At 42.5% G+C, this 25,001-nt stretch overlaps 1 protein-coding gene across 1 annotated transcript in view; it reads right to left on the reverse strand.

The window, feature by feature from the left end:
* Nucleotides 1-25,001, reverse strand: part of PTPN11 (protein tyrosine phosphatase non-receptor type 11) — a 79,852-nt gene that overhangs the window by 54,380 nt on the left and 471 nt on the right. Inside the window, exons 2-3 of the mRNA XM_066260543.1 lie at nt 4,903-5,025; nt 1,066-1,260 (exon numbers count right to left, since the gene is read on the reverse strand). Coding sequence (XP_066116640.1) covers nt 1,066-1,260; nt 4,903-5,025 — 318 coding nt within the window. The remainder of the gene's footprint in view (nt 1-1,065; nt 1,261-4,902; nt 5,026-25,001) is intronic.

Below are 25,001 nucleotides of genomic sequence, written 5' to 3' on the forward strand. Positions count from 1 at the left end.
TTTCCTCTCATCATTCTCAAAGATTATCAGCTGGAGTTCAATAACTGGAAATTACTGCAGCCCTGGCCGGGTAGCTCAGTTAGTGAGAGCAGTATCCTGAGAAACCAAGGTTGCGGGTCTGATCCCATCAGGGCACATATGGAACAACAAATCAAAGTTTCTCCCGCTCAAATCAATAAATAAAATTAAAAATAAATAAATAAAATGCACATACTAAGGATTTACAGGACTAGTCTGAGATCACCCTAGAACAGGGGTCCCCAAACTTTTTACACAGGGGGCCAGTTCACTGTCCCTCAGACCACTGGGGGGCCGGACTATAAAAAAAACTATGAACAAATCCCTATGCACACTGCACATATCTTATTTTAAAGTAAAAAAAACAAAACGGGAACAAATACAATATTTAAAATAAAGAACAAGTAAATTTAAATCAACAAACTGACCAGTATTTAAATGGGAACTATGCTCCTCTCACTGACCACCAATGAAAGAGGTGCCCCTTCCAGAAGTGCGGCAGGGGTCGGATAAATGGCCTCAGGGGGCCGCATGTGGCTCGCGGGCCATAGTTTGGGGACCCCTGCCCTAGAATGTGTGTAAGTAACAATGACTGAAGCTTTTGCAAGGAAAGTACCCTCTGAGAATAATCTGATCCTATTATTCTTACTTTAATAAAACTTTAGACTGCAGCTTGGGGTGAAACAAGCAAAGGGATGAAGATGCATAAATTGGCAGTTCCAAAATAGTTACAGGAACTTCAAGTACAGCTTTAGGGAATGCAGTCGGTAACATTGTAATAACTATACACGGTATCGGGTGAATGCAAGACATTGTTGGGATCACCTCTTAAGTTCTATAAATGTCTAACCACTATGCTGCACATCTGAAACTAATACAATATTGAATGTCAACTGTAATTGAAAACATTGTTTTTAGTTTTCAAAAGCAGACTGCAGCTTGAGAAACAAGTGCAAGCTAAACCCTGATAACACATTCACATAACCCCTATGGCCCCTATGGTACAGGAGAGATGCAGAGGCCCCACAGTTATGAAACGCTACTGACCTTTCAGAGGTAGGATCTGCACAGTTCAAAGGATATTTGAGCTCAATAACGTCTCCATTCTTCTCTTTTAATTGCCCGTGATGTTCCATGTAGTATTGAACCAACTCAGCCAACGTGGCAAACTTCTCCCCTCCATACAGGTCATAGTAATCACCAGTGTTCTGAATCTTGATGTGCGTGACAGCGCCATTTCTTCTAAAATAGTCCATTAGAAAGGGGGAGGAAACAAATAAAGCACTACACTGGTAAAAATGGATGCCATCTCCATAATCAGATGTCACCTAAGCATTACAACAAGCCCAAGAAATGACTCTATGTGTATATTTCATTATAGATATTTACATATTATATTATAAATAGATACATTTTCCTATGAACTAGACAGAAAGTCATGATACTAGCTGCCTCTGGGACAATGGGAAAAACAAGAGCAAGGGTGGCAAGTAAAGGGAAATTTTGCTTTATTTTATATTTTATTTTAAAGAAAAATTGGCAATAAATACAACATGGATGAGTACACATACATTTTGGTGTACTTCTGTATTTTTTCCTAAAATTAAAAAAGGAGGATCTCCTATGAATAAATGAATATAAGGCACCATAATCATCAACTTTTTAGCATGGGTGCATAACAAAAAGGTTAGACTGCCTGCAGAGAACCAGATAACGAACATATCACACATGCACGTGCGCACAAATACACAGACGTTGCACACACACACACATATATACCGTATACCATGTACCTATATAAGTCTAAACCATATATCATATATGAGGGCACAAAAGTGTCTATACCATTATTATATATGAGGAACCATAAAAAGTGAAACTTGGTAGTACTACAGAGTTGTTCAAAATAACTGGTTCTAAGACAGTTCACAAAAAAGATATTTAAGTGGCCTTTAAACTTATGAAAAGATGTTCAGCTTCAATCATAAGAGAAATGAATATTAAAAGTCCCCAAGATACCATTTCTCACCTATCATACTGGTGAAAATGAAAAACACAACCACACTCAACTAGTGACGCTATGGGAAACACACTCTCACGCACTGCCCGCGGGCGTGCAAAGGGCACCATCACCAGGAGGGGAGTTTGGAAAAGCTAGACTATGGATACATTTCCTCTCTGCTCCAAGCATCTCACTCCCAGAAACTCACCCTGAAGATACATTTCCAAAAGCACAAAACACATGCAAAACATTACCTAGTCACTGCAGCATTAGATAGCGTTGTAAAATACTGAAACTAAATTCTTGCAGAAGACATCTTTTTATCCAGTGTGACTTTTATACCTTGTAAATGTTTCAGTCAAAAAATAAAATTAAATTGACAAAGATTAAAAAAAAACTGAACACAAGGAAATTAATCTAACTTTGTAGTAAGTTCATAACTACACAGAAAAATGAATTCCTGTGACTTTGAACACTGTGCTGATTGTACACCCTTAATGAGTGTATTCTAAGAACACACACACTCCAAAGAAGTCATGAACTTTACTTAAGGGGTTTTAGGAATGACGATGATATAGCCATACTGAGTCTATTTTTGTGTCCTTAGGCTTGGGCACATGAGGTCATATGGTGATGTGGTTGTGGAACAGGGTTCTACTCAAGAGAAACACAACTATGGAATGGGAAAAGATGAGGAAGTTGAGTTGAACTGGAACTATCAGTATGAACATTCGGTTTTCAATATGTAAATATTTATTTCCCCACTCTGTCTGCTGTTAAGGGCCTAGGAGCAATGACCCTCCAGGGGCATAAACACCAAAAGATGGAGCAAACAGATATTACGTGCTTCCCGGTGACAAATAATGGGATGGCTTCCAAAGCCTGTATTAATCAATCAGAGAAATTTAAGTATGGACTATATATGTGAGATAATATTATTGAATCAGTGTTAAATTATCTCATATATAATGATATTGTAGTTATATGGAATGTCCTTGTTCCTAGAACTTGCACACTTAAGTATTTAGAGGTAAAAGTCAGTGTCCCGGTATCTACAACTGACTTTCAAGTGGTTCAGGAGATAAAAGTAAATAATACACACACACACCCATAAAGAGAAAGAGAAAACATGGCAAAATGGCAACAGGTAAAGGAAATGGGGGTGTTTATTGTTTTCATCTATGAACTTCTTTATAGGTCTGAAATTTCTCAAAACAAAAAGTAGAAGAAAACCTGACCAGGCAGTGGCGCAGTGGTTTGAGCATCGGACTGGGATGCAGAGGACCCAGGCTTGAGACCCCAACGTCGCCAGCTTGAGCGTGGGCTCATCTGGTTTGAGCAAGACTCACCAGCTTGAGCCCAAGGTCGTTGGCTCGAGCAAGGGGTCACCTGGTCTGCTGTAGCCCCCCGGTCAAGGCACATATAAGAAACCAATCAATGAATAACTAAGAAGCCGCAATGAAGAACTGATGTTTCTCATCTCCCTTCCTGTCTGTCCCTCTCTGTCTCTCTCTGACTCTCTCTGTCTCTGCTACAAAAAAAAAAAAAAAAAAAAAAAAAAGTGGAGGAAAAAAAAGCCACTATAGTCTATCTTACTAACTTAACCTCTGTGTTGAGCTTACCTATAGGATGAAGATAATAGTGGTATTCATAGATTATTGGGAAAATTAAATAAAATGATGTGGGTAGAGTGCTTAGCACGACAGCCTAGAATATGTCAAGTCCTCAATAATGGTTGCTATCATCAAGATCATCATCACCTGACCAGGCAGTGGTACAGTGGACAGAGCATCGGCCTGGGACACTGAGGACCCAGGTTCGAAACCCTAAGGTCACTGACTTGAGTGCGGGCTTACCAGCTTGAATGCAGGGTGGCTGGCCTGAGTGTGGGATCATAGACATGACCCCATGGTTGCTGGCTTGAAGCCTAAGGTCGCTGGCTTGAGCAAGGGGTCACTGGGTTGGCTGGGGCCCCACCTCAGTCAAGACACATATGAGAAAGCAATCAATGAACAACTAAGGTGTTGCAACTATGAGATGATGCTTCTTATCTCCCTTCCTATCTGTCCCTGTCTATCTGTCTCTCTTGTGTGCTAAAAAAAAAAACCTTTTAAACAAACTAAAAGCAACCCAATATCCAACAATAGGGGACTGGAAAAAATGTGATGTGTTCACACCATTCAAATATTATAGAGCCATTAAGATTAATAATTAGGTCTATAGGTACCAGCACAGAACTTGAAAATTTTTTAAAGTGGCAGAATAATATATACATTATAAAGCCATGGATGTGAATTCTAAAAACACACCCATCTGACAGTGTTCACATACAGTACAAGTATAAAACCACGGGCAGGAAGGAGACGTGCCAAGCTCTTGACGGTTTCCCCGGGGGAAAAAGGGAGGGGAACGGGACTGGGCAGGGGAACACATGGGACCACAACTTCCTCAGTGCTGTCTTATTTCTTGAAAAAGACAAATGATCTGAAGAAACTCTTTAGAAATATTTTTCCCACTAAGATATCAATGGAAGAGAGGGCAAAATGCAGGAAGCCAGGTTCAGGATGAGAGAAATCAAGCAGGGGGTGGCTTAGCAACTGGTTATACTGTGCTCCAACTAACTCATCTTCAGCAGTCTCTCAGGGGACAAGAAATGGCTGTCATCCCCCACCTTCTGTTGAATTCTCAGGCTCTCACTCTCAGGAGGCTATGTTCTGAGCCCACAAGCAGCCTTGAATCAGGTCCGACCTACGGGCCAGGCCTCAGCACAGGCCAGCCGGCAGCCTTCAAACTTGAAACAAGGGCAGCAAGTAGTCCAAGTGCGGTCTGGACACTTCCTGCCTGGAACACAGCTCGAGAGTCTCTCTGCCCCTTCCACTTACCTAACGGAAAGTGTGAAATCTCCAGGGTTGCTTTTACTGGGCCTTGCCAGAAAACTGCCATCAACTCCTCTGGTCAACAGTAGGTTTTCGGCCTCCACGCCAGTGATATTTGGGTGAAACCATCTTGAGAGAGAAGAGAAAGAGAACAATGAACAACAACGCATTCTGTCAGCACGACATTCTACCCCGTCACCGCTGAAATGCCCAAGTTGAGTGGCTAATGAAAAACAAGTCAAAACCTCCCCTGCCCTGTCCCCTTTTTCTCCTTGGTCACTGCTCCCCCCTTGCCTTCTCTTGGTAAGGGCTAGGAGCCTGCTAGCACAGTAGGTAAGGCTGGGAACATGGGTATTAAGCCAGTCAGTCAGTGGACCAAGCCCAAAATGACAGTCCACATGGTCAGAAGATTGAACAAAGGGAGAGAAACTAAATAAATAAGTAAATAAATAAATAAGCTACTTAACAAATAAGTAAATATATCGAAGACAATGGGATCCAAGTTTCTCGGTGTTGGAAAGGGAGATACAAATTTGGGAAGGAAGAAAGCCATAATCAACCCTATGGTGTTAGTTAGGAATTGAAGGTATCAATGCAAACTCTAGTTTTTAATATACATATGGAGATAGATCTACCGATACAGGAATAAAGATGTGAATTACACACATCAAGAGAATCTTATTCAGCCTTAAAACGGAAGTTCTGTCACACACTACTACATGGGAGAACCTTGGAAACATCAAGCTAAGTGAAATACACTAGTCACAGAAGACAAATACTGTATGATTCTACTTCATATAAGGTACCTGGAGTAGCCAGCTTCACTGAGACAGAAAACAGAATGGTGGTTGCCAGGGGCTACAGGGAGGGGAAAGAGGTAGTTAGCATTTGATGGGACAGAGTTACAGTTTGGGAAGATGAAAAAATTCTGGAGATGGTGGTGGTGATGGCTGCACAGCAATGTGAATGTACTTAATACCAATAAACTATACACTTAAAAATAGTTAAAATATGGCCCTGGCTGTTTTGCTCAGTGGTAGAACGTTGGCCCAGCGTGTAGATATTCCAGGTTCAATTCCTAGTCAGGGCGCCAAAGAGAGATGACCATCTGCTACTCTACTTCTCCCCCTCTCTCTTCTCTCTCTCTCTCTCCTTTTCCTCTCCTGCAGGCATGCATGGCTTGATCAGAATGACTGAGTTGGCCCCAGGCACTAAGGATGGCTCCATTGCCTCTGCCTCAGGCACTAAGAGCTTGGTTACTGAGCAATGGAGCAACACCCCAGATGGGCAAAGCATTGCCTCCTAGTGGGTTAGCCAGGTGGATCTCAGTCAGAGCACATGCAGGAGTCAAGTCTCTGCCTCCCCTCCTCTTGCTGAATTAAAAAAAAAAAAAGTTAAAATGTAATAATAAAAAAATAAATTATAAAACCTTTAAAAATAAATAAAATAAAAATAACAAAATGTGATTTAAAAATTTTAAATGGTTAAAATTATCATTTTATGTTATGTACATTTAACCATATTTTTAAAAAGATACATGGAGAAAGAGAAAGCTCTCTGCAGTAGAATCACAAAGAATCACACATTAAGTATAGGACAAGTAACATTTGGCAACCATCATAGTAATAGTTCAGGCAAGAGTTTAAACTAACATTGAACATTTCAGGAGAGGTAAAATATTTACAGCAATCCCCACGAAATGCTTATTAATTACATGTTAATAAACAAGTGAAATACACTAACGAAGTTCACAGTAGAGAATTTGATAGATACTGTCTTCATCAACTGGTGAAAGTTAACATCACCAGTTCTGACATCACGTGTCTCCTGACACGCGCTGAGGAGAATAGTGTCACTTGTGTGATTTTCCTGACAAAAATGCGTTACCTAATCTAATTATGAGGCACCTCAGACAAACCCTGAGTGAGTGGCATTCTACTAACTGGCATGTACTCTTCGAAAATGTGAAAACCGTGAACGAAGGCTGGGTGGTCAGATTACAGGCCAATAACCACACACAAGTAACACAATGCAGGGCTCATTCTGATCTGTGTCCTGGAGCAGAGGGAAGGGAGACAAGGGAAGGGAAGGGTTACTGTTGTTTTGCCCTTTGCTATAAAGGACTTTACAAAAGCCATTTGAAAGGGGGATAGGAATTCGATGATAGTACTGTTAAAATGTAAATGTCCCTGATTTTGATGAGCATAGGGTGATGATGTGTGAGTGCCCTTGTTTTTAGGAAATCGACAGAGAAGACTTTTAGAGTAATTAGGCATCAAGTCTGCAACTTACTCTCAAATAGTTCAGATGGTATCCGCTTCAAAAACTCCCTCTCTAGTTTCCAGAAAGGTTTCCTTCACATACTCCAAAAGTCACCAAGATCCGTGTTAACAAGAGTAATTTCTAAAGTCCTAATATCCTGGACCTTTATGGGCTAATTCAATGCTCCCAGGAACATAAGTCTATATTAAAGGTAGAGTCCTGGTACCTTTTAAAAATCAAGTGAACTTTTAAGAGACTGCTCAACAAATAACAGCCCAATTAAAGTGTTTTACAACCGTAAAGGAGACGAGGGCACCAGGGTGAAGGGTTGTCATAAATCGTGCGGAGGACGAGTCCTGCCGCGTTCGGATTAGGACTTGGATCACACAGACGGGTGCACATCTGAGCTGTACCCCTTACTAGCTCTGTGACTTGGGTGGGTTCTTTTCCCCTCACATTCCTCCTCTGCAAAATGGAAATGATTGTTCATAGGTTCATTTTAAGACTACAATGAGAATCCATACCCTAGAACATTATTCAGCCATCAAAAGGAATGAAGTACTGATACATGCTACAGTTGAGATGAACCTCAAAATCATGCTAAATAAAAGCTAGACAGCCTAACCCGGTGGTGGCACAGTGGATAGAGCGTCGAACCCAGGTTCGAGACCCCGAGGTCGCCAGTTAGAGTGCGGGATCAACTGGCTTGAGCAAAAGCTCACCAGCTTGGACCCAAGGTCGCTAGCTCAAGCAAGGGGTTACTCGGTCTGTTGAAGGCCTGCGGTCAAGGCATGTATGAGAAGCAATCAATGAACAACTAAGGTGTCGCAATGAAAAACTAATGATTGATGCTTCTCATCTCTCTCTCTCCCTTCCTGTCTGTCTGTCCCTATCTATCCCTCTCTCTAACTCTCTCTCTGTCTCTGTAAAATAAATAAATAAAGTGTATTATTTTAAAAAAAAAAGCTAGACACAAAAAGGCCACACGTTATGTGATTCCATTGATGTGAAACTTCCAAAATAAGCAAGTCCGTGGAGACAGAAAGTAGATTAGTGCTTGCATGGGGTGGGATGTAGTGGGGGAAAAAGCTAACCAGGGTTCCTTTTTGAGGTGAAGAAGACATCCTAAAATTGTAGTGATCATTGCAGTATGTGCATATACTAAAAACACTGAACTGTATATGTTAAATGAATTAACTGCATGATATGTGAATTATATCTCATTAAAGCGGTTTTTAAAAAATAAAAAAAGAGTAAACTGGGATAATAAAAGAGAAGCCTTATTAAATTTATTCATTCAACAAATATTTACTGAGTGCCTATCCCAGGCATGGCATCTAAGTACTGAGGACATAGCAGTAAGAATAACAGCCCTACCCTCAAGCTTTATACTGGAGGAGACATTTAAGAAATAAAAATAGCCTGGACTGTGGTGGCGCAGTAAATAGATCATGGACCAGGAAGGCTTAGGTCACTAGTTCAAAACCCTAGGCTTACCAGATCAAAGCACATGTGACAAGCAACCAATGAACAACTAAAGTGATGCAACTATGAGTTGGTACTTAAAACTAAATAAAAATAAAAATTAATAAAATGTCAGATGGGCCTGACCAGGCGGTGGCACAGTGGATAGAGCATCGGACTGGGATGCAGAGGACCCAGGTTCGAGACCCAGAGGTCGCCAGCTTGAGCACGGGCTCATCTGGTTTGAGCAAGGGGCTCGCCAGCTTGGACCCAGGGTCACTGGCTCGAGCAAGAGGTTGCTTGGTCTGCTGAAGGCCTGCGGTCAAGGCACATATGAGAAAGCAATCAATGAACAACTAAGGTGTTGCAACGAAAAACTGATGATTGATGCTTCTCATCACTCTCCGTTCTGCCTGTCTGTCCCTGTCTATCCCTCTCTCTGACTCTCTCTCTGTCTCTGTTAAAAAAAAAAAAAAAGTCAGATGGTGATAAGTGCTACAAAGAAGAATAAAGCAGCTGGAGAGGAATAGAGAGAGAGCGTGGTAGATATTTATATAGAGTGGTTGGGGGGTTCAGCAATTAAGTAACATTTGATCAGATCTGCAAGAAGCAAGGCAGCAACATGCAGACACAGGCGAGAAGCAGACCAGGCAAGGAGAGGGGCAAGACCAAGGATGCAGGGATGGACGTAGATGACATGCTCACATCCACAAGAGGCCGGTGTGGTTGGAGCGGAACTAGCAAGGGACAGAGGGACAGGATGCGAGGTCAATGAAGTAATAAAAAGCCAGATGACGCAGGGCCTAGGATGACACTATAAAACTTCAGCCTTTATTATTTTGTGAAATGGGAAAAGATGGGAGGTTTTCAGCAGAAGAGCAACATTATCTGACATTTTAAAATCATCTTTCAAGCTACCATGCAAGGGAAGCACACAGATCAGTTAAAGCTACTGTGATCAGGCAAGAAATGATGGTGACAATGTGGCAGCAGTCGTGATAAATAGGAAGACTTGAAGGGTAGCAAACAGAATTTCCTAATGGACAACACATGGGATGGGAAAGAAAGAAAAAGAAAGAATGACTCCTAGATTTTGGGCCTACGCAACTAGGGTGGAAGTACCTCGTATGCAGACGTGGAAAAGGTGGGGAGAGAGAAATCAAATGTTGGATTTGGTGTTAAACAAAACAAAAATCCAGACCCTGTTGACATCCCTATTGTTTATATAAACTGAAATTTATTTCATTTTTAATTTTTCCTATAGCATCTTACTAAAGTTTGGAGGGGAGAGGGTTTCTAAACATCTTTCTGATTGTCCTCAAGAAATCACCAGGCCAAGATCAAAAAGAAAAAATGTTTGCTTTTGATTGCCTCTGAGAGCTTGTCAGATCAAGACAGAATTTTGCCCAGGGAAAACTCAACCTACATTTATACGATACCTATCATTCCAGCACCCAACACTTTGGCATCCGGTGTGATCATTTAATATCCACTTTTTAAAAAAAAAATCTTGTCCATAGCTTCTTTGATTGATAGTTCCCACCTAACTCCCTACAGCCCTGGGGAATCAAAAAGTGGTAACAGAGAGCTTCCAGTTATTTATAACTTTTCAAAAAGTATAATTGAAATCTTACATTAACTCTCAATTTGTCTATCTACATAAGCTAATTAAAATGTCAAATCTCTTTTGCTTTTGGCTGCAAAACAATTATGTTACTTAGGTAGTAGTCTGAAGCTAAGTGGCACATATGTCTTCATCTACCAAGAAAAAAGAATGGGAAAACTATTATATAACAAATACAGGTTTGGAAATAAAATTTTTCTGAATATTAGATTTAGGGTAAAAAGAATTAAAAAGATTCCTCAGGAAGAAAAGGCTAGAAATCACTAGCACATGTGACATGTGGTGGCAAAGCTTTATGGATGGGAGAATGGACTCTGGAGCCAGAAAAAGCCCAACTCTGATGATAGCCCTGGCCGGGTAGCTCTGTTGGTTAGACCATCATTCCAATACACCAAGATTGTGGATTCGATCCCCAGTCAGGGGACATACAACATTCAACCAAATGAACGCGTAAATAAATCGATGATTCTTTTTTCTTTTTTTTTTTTTTTTACAGAGACAGAGAGAGTCAGAGAGAGGGATAGATAGGGACAGACAGACAGAAATGGAGAGAGATGAGAAGCATCAATCATCAGTTTCTCGTTGCGACACCTTAGTGGTTCATTGATTGCTTTCTCATATGTGCCTTGACCGTGGGCCTTCAGCAGACCGAGTAACCCCTTGCTCGAGCCAGCGACCTTGGGTCCAAGCTGGTGAGCCTTGCTCAAACCTGATGAGCTCAAGCTGGCGACCTCGGGGTCTCGAACCTGGGTCCTCCGCATCCCAGTCCAACACTCTATCCACTGCGCCACCGCCTGGTCAGGCAATAGATGTTTCTTTCTCTCTAAAATAAATAAATTTTAAAAAATTTTTAAAGAAATGCATACACACATATGGTACATACTTATCTATGTGCGCATGTGTGCAAACACACTACTGCCTCCAGGCCCACTTGTGTGAAATACACACACGGAACCATCCGGATCTACACCCCAGTTTTTTTTTACTTACTACAACTTGAAGATCTTTCTAGCTCAGTACATTCTTTTTTATACCTACACAATGTTCCATACTATGAAGACAGCATCCATAATTTAATTTCTATTCTAGGACATTAATATTATTTCTAGGTTTTTGTTATTACAAATAACACAAACTCATCCTTCCCAATTATCTTTACACACTTTTACAAGTGAATTTCTAAATTAAGTTGTTAGAGGCCCTGGCCGGTTGGCTCAGCGGTAGAGCGTCAGCCTGGCGTGTGGGGGACCCAGGTTCGATTCCTGGCCAGGGTACACAGGAGAAGTGCCCATTTGCTTCTCCACCCCCACCCCCTCCTTCCTCTCTGTCTCTCTCTTCCCCTCCCGCAGCCAAGGCTCCATTGGAGCAGGGATGGCCCGGGCTAGAGTGGCTCTGGTTGCGGCAGAGCGACACCCCGGAGGGGCAGAGCATCGCCCCCTGGTGGGCAGAGCTTCACCCCTGGTGGGCGTGCCGGATGGATCCCGGTCAGGCGCATGTGGGAGTCTGTCTGACTGTCTCTCCCCGTTTCCAGCTTCAGAAAAATACAAAAAAAAAAAAAAAAATTAAATTAAGTTGTTAGAAATAAAATTGCTTTGTCAAGACTTTATTTTTTTTTTACTTCGACCAATTTGCTAAACTGCGCTCAATGGAAGACACCAATTTCGACTTCTACAAATTACGTGTGAAAGTCCCTGCTTTCTCTCCCTTTTGCCAGTACAACACGTTACCAAACTCTCTCATCTCTGCCTATCCTTCACAGAAAATGGTCCTGTTCTGGTTTGGAATTATATGTACAACTAAGCACTTTTTCATGATTTCAGTCTACTTTTCCCTCCCTTTTCTGAGAGCTGCCAGTGGTCACTGCTCGTTTTCTATTGGATGTTTTTGTTACTGATTTATAGGAGCTCTTTTTTTTTTTAATTTTTTTTTTTATTTATTCATTTTAGAGAGGAGAGAGAAAGGAAGAGAGAGAGACAGAGAGGGAGAGAGAGAGGACAGAGAGACAGAGAGAGACACAGAGACAGAGAGTGGGGAGGAGCTGGAAGCATCAACTCCCATATGTGCCTTGACCAGGCAAGCCCAGGGTTTCGAACCGGCGACCTCAGCATTTCTAGGTCGACGCTTTATCCACTGCGCCACCACAGGTCAGGCCAATTTTATTTTTTTAATGGGGCGACATCAATAAATCAGGATACATATATTCAAAGATAACAAGTCCAGGTTATCTTGTCTTTCAATTATGTTGCATACCCATCACCCAAAGTCATATTGTCCTCTGTCACCTTCTATCTAGTTTTCTTTGTGCCCCCTCCCCCTCCCCCTTTCCCTCTCCCTTTCCCCCCTCCCCCCGTAACCACCACACTCTTATCAATGTCTCTTAGTTTCACTTTTATGTCCCACCTACGTATGGAATAATGCAGTTCCTGGTTTTTTCTGATTTACTTATTTCACTTCGTATGTTATCAAGATCCCACCATTTTGCTGTAAATGATCCGATGTCATCATTTCTTATGGCTGAGTAGTATTCCATAGTGTATATGTGCCACATCTTCTTTATCCAGTCATCTACTGACGGGCTTTTTGGTTGTTTCCATGTCCTGGCCACTGTGAACAATGCTGCAATGAACATGGGGCTGCATGTGTCTTTACGTATCAATGTTTCTGAGTTTTGGGGGTATATACCCAGTAGAGGGATTGCTGGGTCATAAGGTAGTTCTATTTGCAGTTTTTTGAGGAACCACCATACTTTCTTCCATAATGGTTGTACTACTTTACATTCCCACCAACAGTGTATGAGGGTTCCTTTTTCTCCACAGCCTCTCCAACATTTGCTATTACCTGTCTTGTTAATAATAGCTAATCTAACAGGTGTGAGGTGGTATCTCATTGCAGTTTTGATTTGCATTTCTCTAATAACTAAAGAATATGAGCATCTTTTCATATATCTGTTGGCCATTTGTACTTCCTCTATAGGAGCTCTTGATATAACCAGAAAACGATCCTCTATTATATGTGTGGCAAATCTGCCTTAGGCTTATAACCTTTTATTCTGCCTGTGGTATCCTTCTCCCCACAGAAATTCACCTGGGCATGATTCAAGTGAGCAGATTCTCCCCTTCCGGTTGTGCTCAGAAAAACTTAACTCACAGCACTGCAGTGCAACAGAAATAAATTACCATGCATAAATGCATAGTACACAGCCAGCCTGTAAAATTTCACCTTAGGAACTAGAGATTTCATTTTTACTCAGGAAAAAATACAATAAAGTCACGGATGTAAACAGCAACTGCAAGGTCTGGCCCCTACTTGACTCTTTTGTCCTGGTGACCTTTCTGTTTCCCTCAAACGTGCGACACGTGGCCTTCACTCTTCCTCTTCCCCACGTCCCGATCCCCCCCACACCCACCTTCTCTGTGCACCACCAGCTTCCCTGGACGGCACCAACATGGCTTCCAACCATACAGTTCCACAACTGCCAAGTTACCGCCAAGACAGGCAGCTCCAGGGGGCAAAGCAGCTCTCCAGCTCTCTCCCAGCATGTGCCTCCAGCCTCTGGCATGGGAGTCACGTTAGTCCTTATTAAATGTCTGTGGCTAGAAGAGAGGGACCGAGCGGCCTCGGACTGAACCCCACCACGGCTCTCTCCTGCATCCACGTGGTTCCCCACCTGACCTGGATGATGCCCCAGGAGGACTCCTGCACGGGCAGGAAGAGGCACAGACGTCAGCTGGCCAAGGCTCTCTTCTCAATTAAAACATCAATATTTGGTGATTCAAAATACCTGGGAAGGCTCTGGGACAAGTTTTTGGCTTTTCTTCAGGTGCCCTACACATTCACTTTGAAAATTCTTATTAAAATTACTGGAATTAGTAGCCTACAGATAAGGGGATCTCCTCCTTGGCACCACCAATCGGGTAAGAGCGACTGAGTCCCAGAAATAATGACGGCAAAAGGAGAGGCAGTGACCAACTACTTCTTACACCATCAGCAACTGGCAACAGGAGCTAAGGAAAGGGTGGTCTCTTCACCCGTTTATTAAATAAATTCTATTATTTCATCTACAACGTATAATTATACCTATCAAGCTATTAAGAGTGAACAGAGGTGCGTGATGTTTACAGGGGCAACTTGGTAACCAGTACTTAGCACAGAGGCTGGACAGAGGAAGGGCTTAATAAACATTCGTTATCACTGTTGTCATCACTATTATTTTTGGTGGAAGACGCGCAGGACAGATTCTTCTCCTGCATAATTATGTGAGTTTCACATAGGCCATTTTGACATAGGTACCATTTACATTACACTGCCTTTTTATAAACTTAACTTCATAGCTTCAGGGGCTGTCCCCACATTATTTCTTTAAAAAAAAATTTAGAAGATTTTATTTATTGATTTTAGAGAGAGGAGATAGAGAAAGGCAGGGGAGGAACAGGAAGCATCAACTCATAGTAGTTGCTTCCTGTATGTGCCTTGACCAGGCAAGGCCAGATTTTTGAACCAGAAACCTGCTTCCAGGTTGTCATTTTACCCCCTGCACCACCACAAGTTATGCTTAAAAGGAAGCCTTTTCTTTTCTTTTCTTTTTTTAGATTTTACTTATTCATTTTAGAGAAGAGAGAGGGAGAGAGAAGGGAAAGAGAAGGGGGAGGAACAGGAAGCATTAACTCCCACGTGTTTGTTGACCGGCTAAGTCCAGGGTTTCAAACCAGCAACCTCAGCGGTCTAAGTTGATGCTTTAGCCACTGCACCACTACAGGCCAGGCCCTACATTATTTCAAAGGGCAAAGAATTAAAAATTAAAAGTTCTAGCCTGATCAGGCTGTGGCGCAGTGGATGGAGTGTTGGACTGGGATGCAGAGGACCCAGGTTTGAAATCCTGAGGTCACTGGCTTGAACGCAGGGTCATTCAGCTTGAGCATGGGCTCACCAGCTTGAGTATGGGATCATGAACATGACCCCATGGTCGCTGGCTTGAAGCCCAACATCGCTGGCTTGATCCCAAGGTCACTGACTTGAGCAAAGGGTAGCTCACTCTGCTGTAGCCCCCTAGTCAAGGCACATATGAGAAAGCAATCATTGAAAAACTAAGGTGCCTCGGCCTGACCTGTGGTAGCGCAGTGGATAAAGCGTCAACCTGGAAATGCTGAGGTTGTGGTTTGAAATCCTGGGCTTGCCTGGTCAAGGCACATATGGGAGTTGATGCTTCCTGCTCCTCCTCCCCTTCTCTCTCTCTCTCTCTCTCTCTCTCTCTCTCCCCCCCCCCTCTCCTATCTAAAATGAATAAATAAAATAAATTTTAAAAAAAATAATAAAAAATAGAAAAACTAAGGTGCCTCAACAAAGAGTTGATGCTTCTTATATCTCTCCCTTCCTGTCTGTCTGTCCCTATCTGTCCCTCTCTCTGTCTGTCAAAAAATAAAAAAAATATTTTTTTAAAATTAAAAGTTCTATTCCATAACCCATCTACTTGAACTTTGATAGAGTATAAATTCTCCTTCCTTAGATTTTTTTTCAAAAAGCATTTGTAATTATCTAAAATTGTTTCCCGGCCCTGACAGGTTGGCTCAGCGGAAGAGCGTCAGCCTGGTGTGTGGAAGTCCCAGGTTCGATTCCCGGCCAGGGCACACAGGAGAAGCACCCATCTCCTTCTCCACCCTTCCCCCTCTCCCTTCTCTCTCTCTTCCCCTCTCACAGACAAGGCTCCATTGGAGCAAAGTTGGCCTGGGCGCTGAGGACAGCTCCATGGCCTCCACCTCAGGTGCTAGAATGGCTCCGGTTGCAAAGGAGCAATGCTCCAGATGGGCAGAGCATCGGCCCCTAGTGGGCATGCCAGGTGGTCAGGTGCATGCGGGAGTCTGTCTGTCTCCCCACTTCTCACTACAGAAAAATTTTTAAAAAAAATTTCTTTCCCAATTATACATTTAATATTCATGTCTAATCACTGACAATTTTGTGAATTGTAGTATGCCTGTGACTTAATAAGAAGCAGATAGAGCACATTCAACCCCTGAGACTGCAGTGAAGGTCAAGAACAGTGGGATTAACAGAATTAATATTACATTACAGGCCCTGGCCGGTTGGCTCAGTGGTAGAGCGTCGGCCTGGCGTGCGGGGGACCCGGGTTCGATTCCCGGCCAGGGCACATAGGAGAAGCGCCCATTTGCTTCTTCACCCCTCCCCCCCTTCCTCTCTCTCTCTCTCTCTCTCTTCCCCTCCCGCAGCCAAGGCTCCATTGGAGCAAAGATGGCCCGAGCGCTGGGGATGGCTCCTTGGCCTCTGCCCCAGGCGCTAGAGTGGCTCTGGTCTCGGCAGAGCGACCCCCCGGAGGGGCAGAGCATCGCCCCCTGGTGGGCGTGCCGGGTGGATCCCTGTCGGGCGCATGTGGGAGTCTGTCTGACTGTCTCTCCCCGTTTCCAGCTTCAGGGGGGGAAAAAAAAAAAAAAAAAAAAAAAAAAAAATATATATATATATATATATATATATATATATATATATTACATTACAGCGCTGGCCTCCAGGGATATAAACACTTGCAATATTGGGTATGAAAGCCACACCTCTCTAAGCCCCACCTCATCTCCCATCTAATGTGAATGCAAAGAACAGAGATGGGGGGTATGAAAATGCACCTATATTACCTGAAAGAAGGGGGAAAGGCAAATTAGCATGGCTCCATTTGACTTTAACAAGGTGATTAATACAGTGTGTCCTGACAGAACAAGAAGAAACATAAATGCCCAGTGTCCCTCTCCCCGCATGTATACAATAGGTGCTTGTTGAAGAGCTGTTGAATGAATACGAATACATTTGTGGGAAGTGAAAAAAAACCAGGTAGGCTAAAACACTGAGAGGTGGAGGTAGGGAGGAGAAAAAGTCACATGGAGACAGGGGAGGGGAGGGACCGCATCCTCCTCTTGCAGGCTTTTAACATCTATCTGCAAACCTGCCAGCCTGACCCTTCCTCCCGACCAGTCATACTCTGGTCATTGTCTCATTAGTAAGGATCTCGGGTTGTAACATGCTGCAGGTGGGTAACACTCAGCTCACAGAAAGCGCTGAAAGTACACTCACCACCACCACCACCACCACCACCACCACCACCACCACTTGTGAAAAAAAAGCCTCAAATCAATGTCTAAACAAAACGTCTAAAACACATGAGCTCTGTGCTGAGTGGGCTTGAAGAAACGAGACAGAATTCCTGCCTGCAAGAGTTTATAAACCCAAACCGTTTGCCAGGAAATCACATCAGAAATCAAATTCACTCATTAGCGAATGCAGATTCTGCAAAGACTGAGCTCTCTGAAGCTAGGAACTTACTTATATCAAGTGAGTCCTTTAAAAAAATGCTGATGGACCAAAAATAAAATATAATGACGCTGAATATTTTGTTTTATCTATGCCCTCCCTCCCCCAGTAATGTGGGGAAACAGTCAAGCAGGCCAATAATTTCAGGAACTTATTCTCAAGGCTGCTATGCCTAGAAGGGAGTTTAAACCAGAGACCCAAAGTCTAATTTCAGTTTCTTGCCTCAATATAAAGTGACACTGGGTATATCTTTCTTACTCATAGCTCCAGAACCATCATCTTTGTCCTTGGGAAGAAAGTTTAGAGTCTGTTTCTGCAAATTATAAGAATTTTCATCTTTTCTGATTAAAATTCAATATTCTATAGGAAAAGGATAAGTCATGAAGAAAGGGGCGGCCAATAGAGACAAGCGTTCTAAGTAGCAGAGGCTAGGGAAAAAAGCTGTTAGTTAAGGCAGCTTTTTAATGGTACTGGACAGCTATGTCTTTTAAATCATTACCTTCTCATGGAGTTTCACTAGTCAGCATCTCTGCCCTGTTGACAAGACAATAAAGGAAAGGTGCCTCCAAAAGTCTTTCCACAAATGGCTTCTCACTTAGTTCAAGGCCTCTCTCTCGCCTGTCTGCTCTCAGAGTCCACTCCGGCCTCCTACTACGCCTCACATCAGCCAAAGCGATGCTTTTACACAGATCAGCCCATGCTACTCCCCTGATCACATCCTTCCGTGATTCTGCACTGTTCTTAAAATACAATCCCTACTACTCTCTGTGATCCACAGGATACTGAGGACCTTAACATTCCCTGTGTGGTCTAGTCGCCACCTTATGTCCTCAGTCTCATGGCTCCTGCATGTGCTCCCTTCTGTTCTTCAAGCGCTCCAAGGACTTCCCCCACCTCAACACTTTCTCATTTGCTGTTTCCTAACACCTGGAATACCCACCGCCTACTACACACACTGCCTGGTGCTTCGTGATCCCACACTCAATAGTTCTTGAATGAATGGATCCATGTTTCATTAGAGTGGGTCAATGGGATAATCAAGACTTCAATCTATAGTTCTTTATCTTTAAAATAAACCTGTTGCATGGGTGTATATGTATATGCATATGTGTATAAACAGACAAATATAAACAGTGTGTCTGCATGTATATATCAGATACAAGTATTTGTAACATTTGTATAGTCTGAACAGTAATATTCTATTGATATATTGACAAATTTCCATTTCAGTTTGGTGCTACCTTCATAAAACTCATTTGAGGCCTGCATGCAAAGCCTGTCTCCCTCTCTAAATTCAATGGTCTTTGCAAACATGAACTGTATTTCACATTTCAGTGTTGCCTGGAATCATAGCACAGACAAGTGTGCTAAATACACGCCAACCCGTCCAATACCCGGTAATGAACAGGGCTGCATTTTAGTGTGTTTGAATCCATCTCTGGGATCTCAAACCCTTGGTTGCCATCTACACCTCACACAGAACCTGCCAAACATCAGCATTTGACTTTGTGTACTCCCCGCCACAGCTGAGTCGGCCAAACTCCTGGCGATCCTACGAATGAGTGATGTCCCTAAGGTCTGTCTTCAACAGCCCTTGCTCAGCTCCTGCGGGCTCACGCCTCTGGCTTCTTCTTTTATGGAGTCAATCCATCTCATATTCGGTCTCCCTCCTTTCCTGCTGCCTTCTATTTTCCCCAGCATTATTGTCCTTTCCAAAGAATCCTCCCTTCTCATCATGTGCTAGGAGGACGGCTTCAGTTTTGTCACTTGTGCCTCCAGCGATGTTGCTCTCAGACCTACTCGTTCATCTTTCTGGCTGCCCAGTGCGTCCCTAGAGCTTTCCTCCAACACCATCCTTCAAGTGAATCAATTTATTTTCTATTCGCCTTTCCTTGCCTTATTTGTCTTTCCTTTCCTTAAAAAGGTCAACACTGAATGGCAAGGGCTGTCTGTTTTTCCCAAAGGGAAAGAGGAATAAGCACAGTGTCCTTTATTGTTCTGTTCAGTAACAAATACAACAGGAGCTGGCTCTGCTTTCCCAGGATCCTGCCCGCCTCACTAACAGTCTCCACATTGACCATGTGCAGGAAGGGTAAGTAATCTTAGCGGTGGCCCTTGCACTTGAGCAGTTCTGGCCAAAACCCTGCGCTTACAGCGGGACGCAGCATTAGAATAAAGACAAACCCGTCTCAACGGGGAAGACACAGAACTGTTATTTTCCAGCAAGGCAAGTTTATTTATTCCCATAGGAGATAAACAAACATGGCCACCAGGGAGAGCCTGGGACAAGATGTACTTGACCTGCAATAGATAAACCAAAAGCCAAGAGTCCCAGGACAAGCTAAATTTTCTGCTCCACTCAGCTCAAGTCATAGTACATTACATCCTTCCATGGAACAAAAGCAAATGTCAAGGATGTGGCACGTGCTGAAGGAAGATGGAAAATACAGCCAGGGTCGTCAGCTTAACAAGGCGGAGGAGGGCAGACAAGTAATCTCAAAATCTAAATTCGGTATGACAATCACTGAGTTATCTGGGGACATGTCATTTAATTTCTCAGTGTCTTCCTAATTCTGTACCTATGATGTTGAGAGTTATCAGTTTACTGAATACACTGACATTTTAATTACTGAATGTGTACAAAATCTAAACCCTAAACATGCTAACCAAAAAGAATTATTTTAGCCCTGCCCAGGTAGCTCAGTTGACTAGAGCACCCTCCTGGTATGCCAAGGTTGCAGGTTTGACCCCCAGTCAGGGCACATATAAGAATCAGCCAATGAATGCAAAAATAAGTGGAACAAATTGATGTTACTTTCTCTCTCTCTAAAATCAATCAATAAATAAAAATTAATAATTAAGCAAAACAAAATTCAGAATAATACCTGTCATTCAGGAGTCAGTTCCTAAGATCATTTCTTCAGCAAGACTCTTCCTAAACCTCTTATCAAAACTAACCACATTCTCCCCATTTCTGGTTTATTTTTTCCCCGGCCAGTAGTTTTTACTTACGACCTGAAACTGTCTTACTTATTCATGTGTTTGTCTACTTTCTCTCCCAGCTGTAAGAATAGCAAGCTTTGCCCACTTTATTGTTTCAATCTGCCAGGTTGAATAACTACTTGTTGAATGAATTAGTATGAAGGTTAAAAATAATTTGGAAAGAAGCCTGACCTGTGGTAGCGCAGTGGATAAAGCATCAACCTGGAATGCTGAGGTTGCCAGTTAGAAACCCCGAACTTGCCCGGTCCAGGCACATATAAGAAGCAACTTCTACGAGTTGATGCTTCCCGCTCCTCCCCACTCTTGCTTCTCTTTCTGTCTCTCTCTCTCTCTCTCCTCCCTCTAAAATTAATAAGTAAAAAATATTTTTAAAAAATAATTTGGAAAAAAAAATAATAATTTGAAAAAGGATGAAGTTGGAAGACGAACACTATCTGACTTCAAGACTTGTTATAAAGCTACACTAACCAAGACCATATGGTATTAGCATAAGGATAGACAAATAGATCAATGTAACAGGATAGAGTGCAGAAATAGACCCACATATAAATGGACAACTGCTTTTCAACAAAAGCAGTCTTTTCAACAAATGGTGCTGAACAACTGGATATCCATATGTCAAAAAGAGAACATGCATCCATACCTCATACCACATACAAAAATCAACTCAAAGTCAATCAGAAACCTAAAACTATTACACTTATAGAAAACATTTGAGACCTTGGGTTAAGCAAAGATTTTTTAGTAATGACACCAAAAGTACTATCCATTGGATACATTGGACCTCATCCAAATTATAAACCTGTTCTTCAAAAGACACTGTTTAAAAAAGTGAAAAGACAAGCCACAGTCTAAGAGAAAACATTTGCAATGCTGATAAAGGACTTGTATCCAGAATAAAGAACTCTCAAATCACAATGCTACAAAAACAATTAAATTTAAAAAAGGGAAAATATTTGATCAACTAACCACATACCAAAGAAGATAGTATACAGACAATAAATAAGCACATGAAAAAATGATCAACATGATTAGTCACCAAGGAAAATACAAATTAAAACCACAGTAAGATACCATGACACACCCATTAAAATGGCTAAAATTTAAAAACTGATCATACCAAGTGCTGACGAATCTGTGGAAGAACTGTAACTCATATACTGCTGGTGGGCATGTAAATGGTATACCACTTTGAAAAAGTTTGGCAATTTACGGAAAAGTGAAATATACATCTATTATATATATGACGCAGCCATACCACTGATAGGTGTTCACTGATATGTTCATACAAACTCGTGTACATGATTAATCAAAGCAGATTTGTGATAGCCAAACTCAGAAAACAACCCAAATGTCCATCAACAGGTGGATGGATAAACAATTGGTGGTATGTCCATACAATGTCATATTGCTAAGCAATAAAATCAAGTAATGAACTATTTGACTCATACTATAATATGGATAAATCTCAACATAACTATGCTGAGCATAAAAAGCCACATACAAAATTCTGTTAATATAAAATTCTAGGGAATGCAAACTAATGTGTAGGGACATGAAGCAGAACAGTGGCTGCCTGACAAGGAAAGGATTATAAAGGACACAGGAACAATCTCAAACAGTGATGGATAAGTTCATTATCTTGATTGTGGGGATGGTTTTACAAGTGTATACATATGTCAAAATGTATCAAATTGTACACTTAAATAGATGCAATTTATTACATGTCATTTACACCTCAATAAAGCTGGTTAAAAATAATAAAAGACATACAATCTGAAAAAAAATAATTCCCAATTATGTGTGTTATGTTCATAATTTGCCTTTTTAGATGGCAAATATATTTTTTAAATTTATTTATTGATTTTTTTTTTTTTTTTTTTTTTTTTTTAGAGAGAGAGACATAAACATCGATCTGTTCCTTTATGTGCCTTGACCGGGAACCAAACCCACAACCTCTGCACATCAGGTCAACACTCTAACCAACTGAACTATCTGGTCAGGGTCAGGCATTTCTTTTTTAGAACAGGTGAGTCAGGGAAGGCTGAAAGAGAGGAGGAATTACTCCATTTCAAACTGTCATCTTTATCACTTGCTGCTTTGGCTATACTGATACTTCCCTGCTTTTATCTAGACTAACAAGTTGGACAACGTAGGGTCTATTACTACCCTGCCACAGTCCCCAGTCATATTTTGTCTCCTAAAGAAGCAGATCCTGGCCCTGGCCGGTTGGCTCAGCGGTAGAGCGTCGGCCTAGCGTGCGGAGGACCCGGGTTCGATTCCCGGCCAGGGCACACAGGAGAAGCGCCCATTTGCTTCTCCACCCCTCCGCCGCGCTTTCCTCTCTGTCTCTCTCGTCCCCTCCCGCAGCCAAGGCTCCATAGGAGCAAAGATGGCCCGGGCGCTGGGGATGGCTCTGTGGCCTCTGCCCCAGGCGCTAGAGTGGCTCTGGTCGCAACATGGCGACGCCCAGGATGGGCAGAGCATCGCCCCCTGGTGGGCAGAGCTTCGCCCCTGGTGGGCGTGCCGGGTGGATCCCGGTAGGGCGCATGCGGGAGTCTGTCTGACTGTCTCTCCCTGTTTCCAGCTTCAGAAAAATGAAAAGAAAAAAAAAAAAAGAAGCAGATCCTGCCTGACCTGTAGTGGTACAGTGGGATAAAGCCTCGATCTGGAACACCGAGGTCGCCGGTTCAAAACCCTGGGCTTGCCTGGTCAAGGCATATATGGGAAGTTGATGCTTCCTGTTCCTCCTCCCTCTCTCTCTCTCTCCTCTCTGAAAATTGAATAAAGTCTTTAAAAAAAAAAAATAATCTTTAGCCTGGCCAGGCGGTGGCGCAGTGGATAAAGTGTCGGAATGGGATGTGGAAGACCCAGGTTTGAGACCCCGAAGTTGCCAGCTTGAGCACGAGCTCATCTGGGTTGAGCAAAAAAAGCTCAGCAGCTCGGACCTAAGGTCCCTGAGCAAGGGGTCACTCGGTCTACTGAAGGCCCACGGTCAAGGCACATATGAGAAAGCAATCAATGAACTAAGGTGTTACAACAAGAAACTGATGATTGATGCTTCTCATCTCTCTCCGTTCCTGTCTGTCTGTCTCTGTCTATCCCTCTCTCTGACTCTCTTTCTGTCCCTGTAAAAAAAAAAAAATCTTTAAAGAAGCAGATCCTCACTTGCCTAAAAAGCAGACACAAGGAACAAAAGGCTCAATGACTATTTGACAGATTAAAGAATAGGCAACTACTTTCTTTAAAACCTCCCTAAAGATTTACAACATTTGGGTCTATACACAGTTCTATTGAAATGCAGTTATATACAACCTAGATCTGTAAGCACTTGCCAACCAGATCTGTCCAAGTCACTTCCTAAGTTTCTAGTTTTTGTTCCAGATCCACCAATGAATAATGTGCAGGTGTATTTTGAGAAAACATTCCTAACATTTTGAAAAGTTTCTCAGTCAAATAACCACAACAGCTTGAAACAGTGTTTCAAATGACTAAGCTGTTGACCATACCTGGACAATCAAGACTAAACAATGAGTCCTATACGTGAGTTGTATGTAAAGAGTGGCTATCCACAATAGCAGGATCACCATCTGAAAACAGGTCACACTAATGTTTAACAACAGAATTATGGCTTAAAAATAATTAGCAATAGTTATACAATAAGAGGACACGGTGATTAACAGTGGGGAGTCTGGCTCCACCACTTACTGGCTGAGTGACCTTAGGCAAGTTGCCTAACTTCTGAAACTCAGTTTACTCATCTTTAAAAAGGGGATAATAGTACCTAGCTCATAGGGTTATAGTGAAGACTAAATATGTTTGGCTTACAGTAACAGCTTAATAAACGTTAGCTATTAGTATTACCCTGAACTTCCAAAGGATCTCATTAATTCACAAATTCTCCTTCTGACTCGTAGGTTCCGATCCTGTCATTTATTAGCATGTTACATCTGAGCCTCAGTTTCCACATTCGTAAAACGGAGGTTGATTAATGTTACCTAACTTTTAAGGCTGTCTTGAAGGATTAAATAACTTGAGACACAGCTCCTTTCCCTTCCATTTCTCAAAACGAAGATGGCAGAGGAAGGAAATACTTCTAATAGCTGCAGATACAGTCAGTTTTTCCATTTCTGGCACGTGAAACGGGGGATGGGCGTGATGCAAAGACGCACAGAGAGGGGTCAGTGATTCTGAGTGAAGCCCCCAGGCGAGCGAGAGAGGCAGTGACCTCGAGCAGCTCCAGCGTCGGGGGCCCGGTCTCGCGCAACACCCCCTCTCCCCTCCCGTGTACCGGGGCCAGGAGCCTCCCCGAGTGAGCGGGGTTATTTCGGAATCACCATGAGGCAATTCTCATGAGGCAATGGGTCAGGAATGCGGCGCCGAGCCGGGCTGCTGGCGTCCGCCGTTCCCGCGGCGGCTCTACCTGCCTCCGTCCGGACCGGCA

The sequence above is a fragment of the Saccopteryx bilineata genome, chromosome 2, assembly GCF_036850765.1.
Source record: "Saccopteryx bilineata isolate mSacBil1 chromosome 2, mSacBil1_pri_phased_curated, whole genome shotgun sequence".
NCBI classification, from domain to species: domain Eukaryota; kingdom Metazoa; phylum Chordata; class Mammalia; order Chiroptera; family Emballonuridae; genus Saccopteryx; species Saccopteryx bilineata.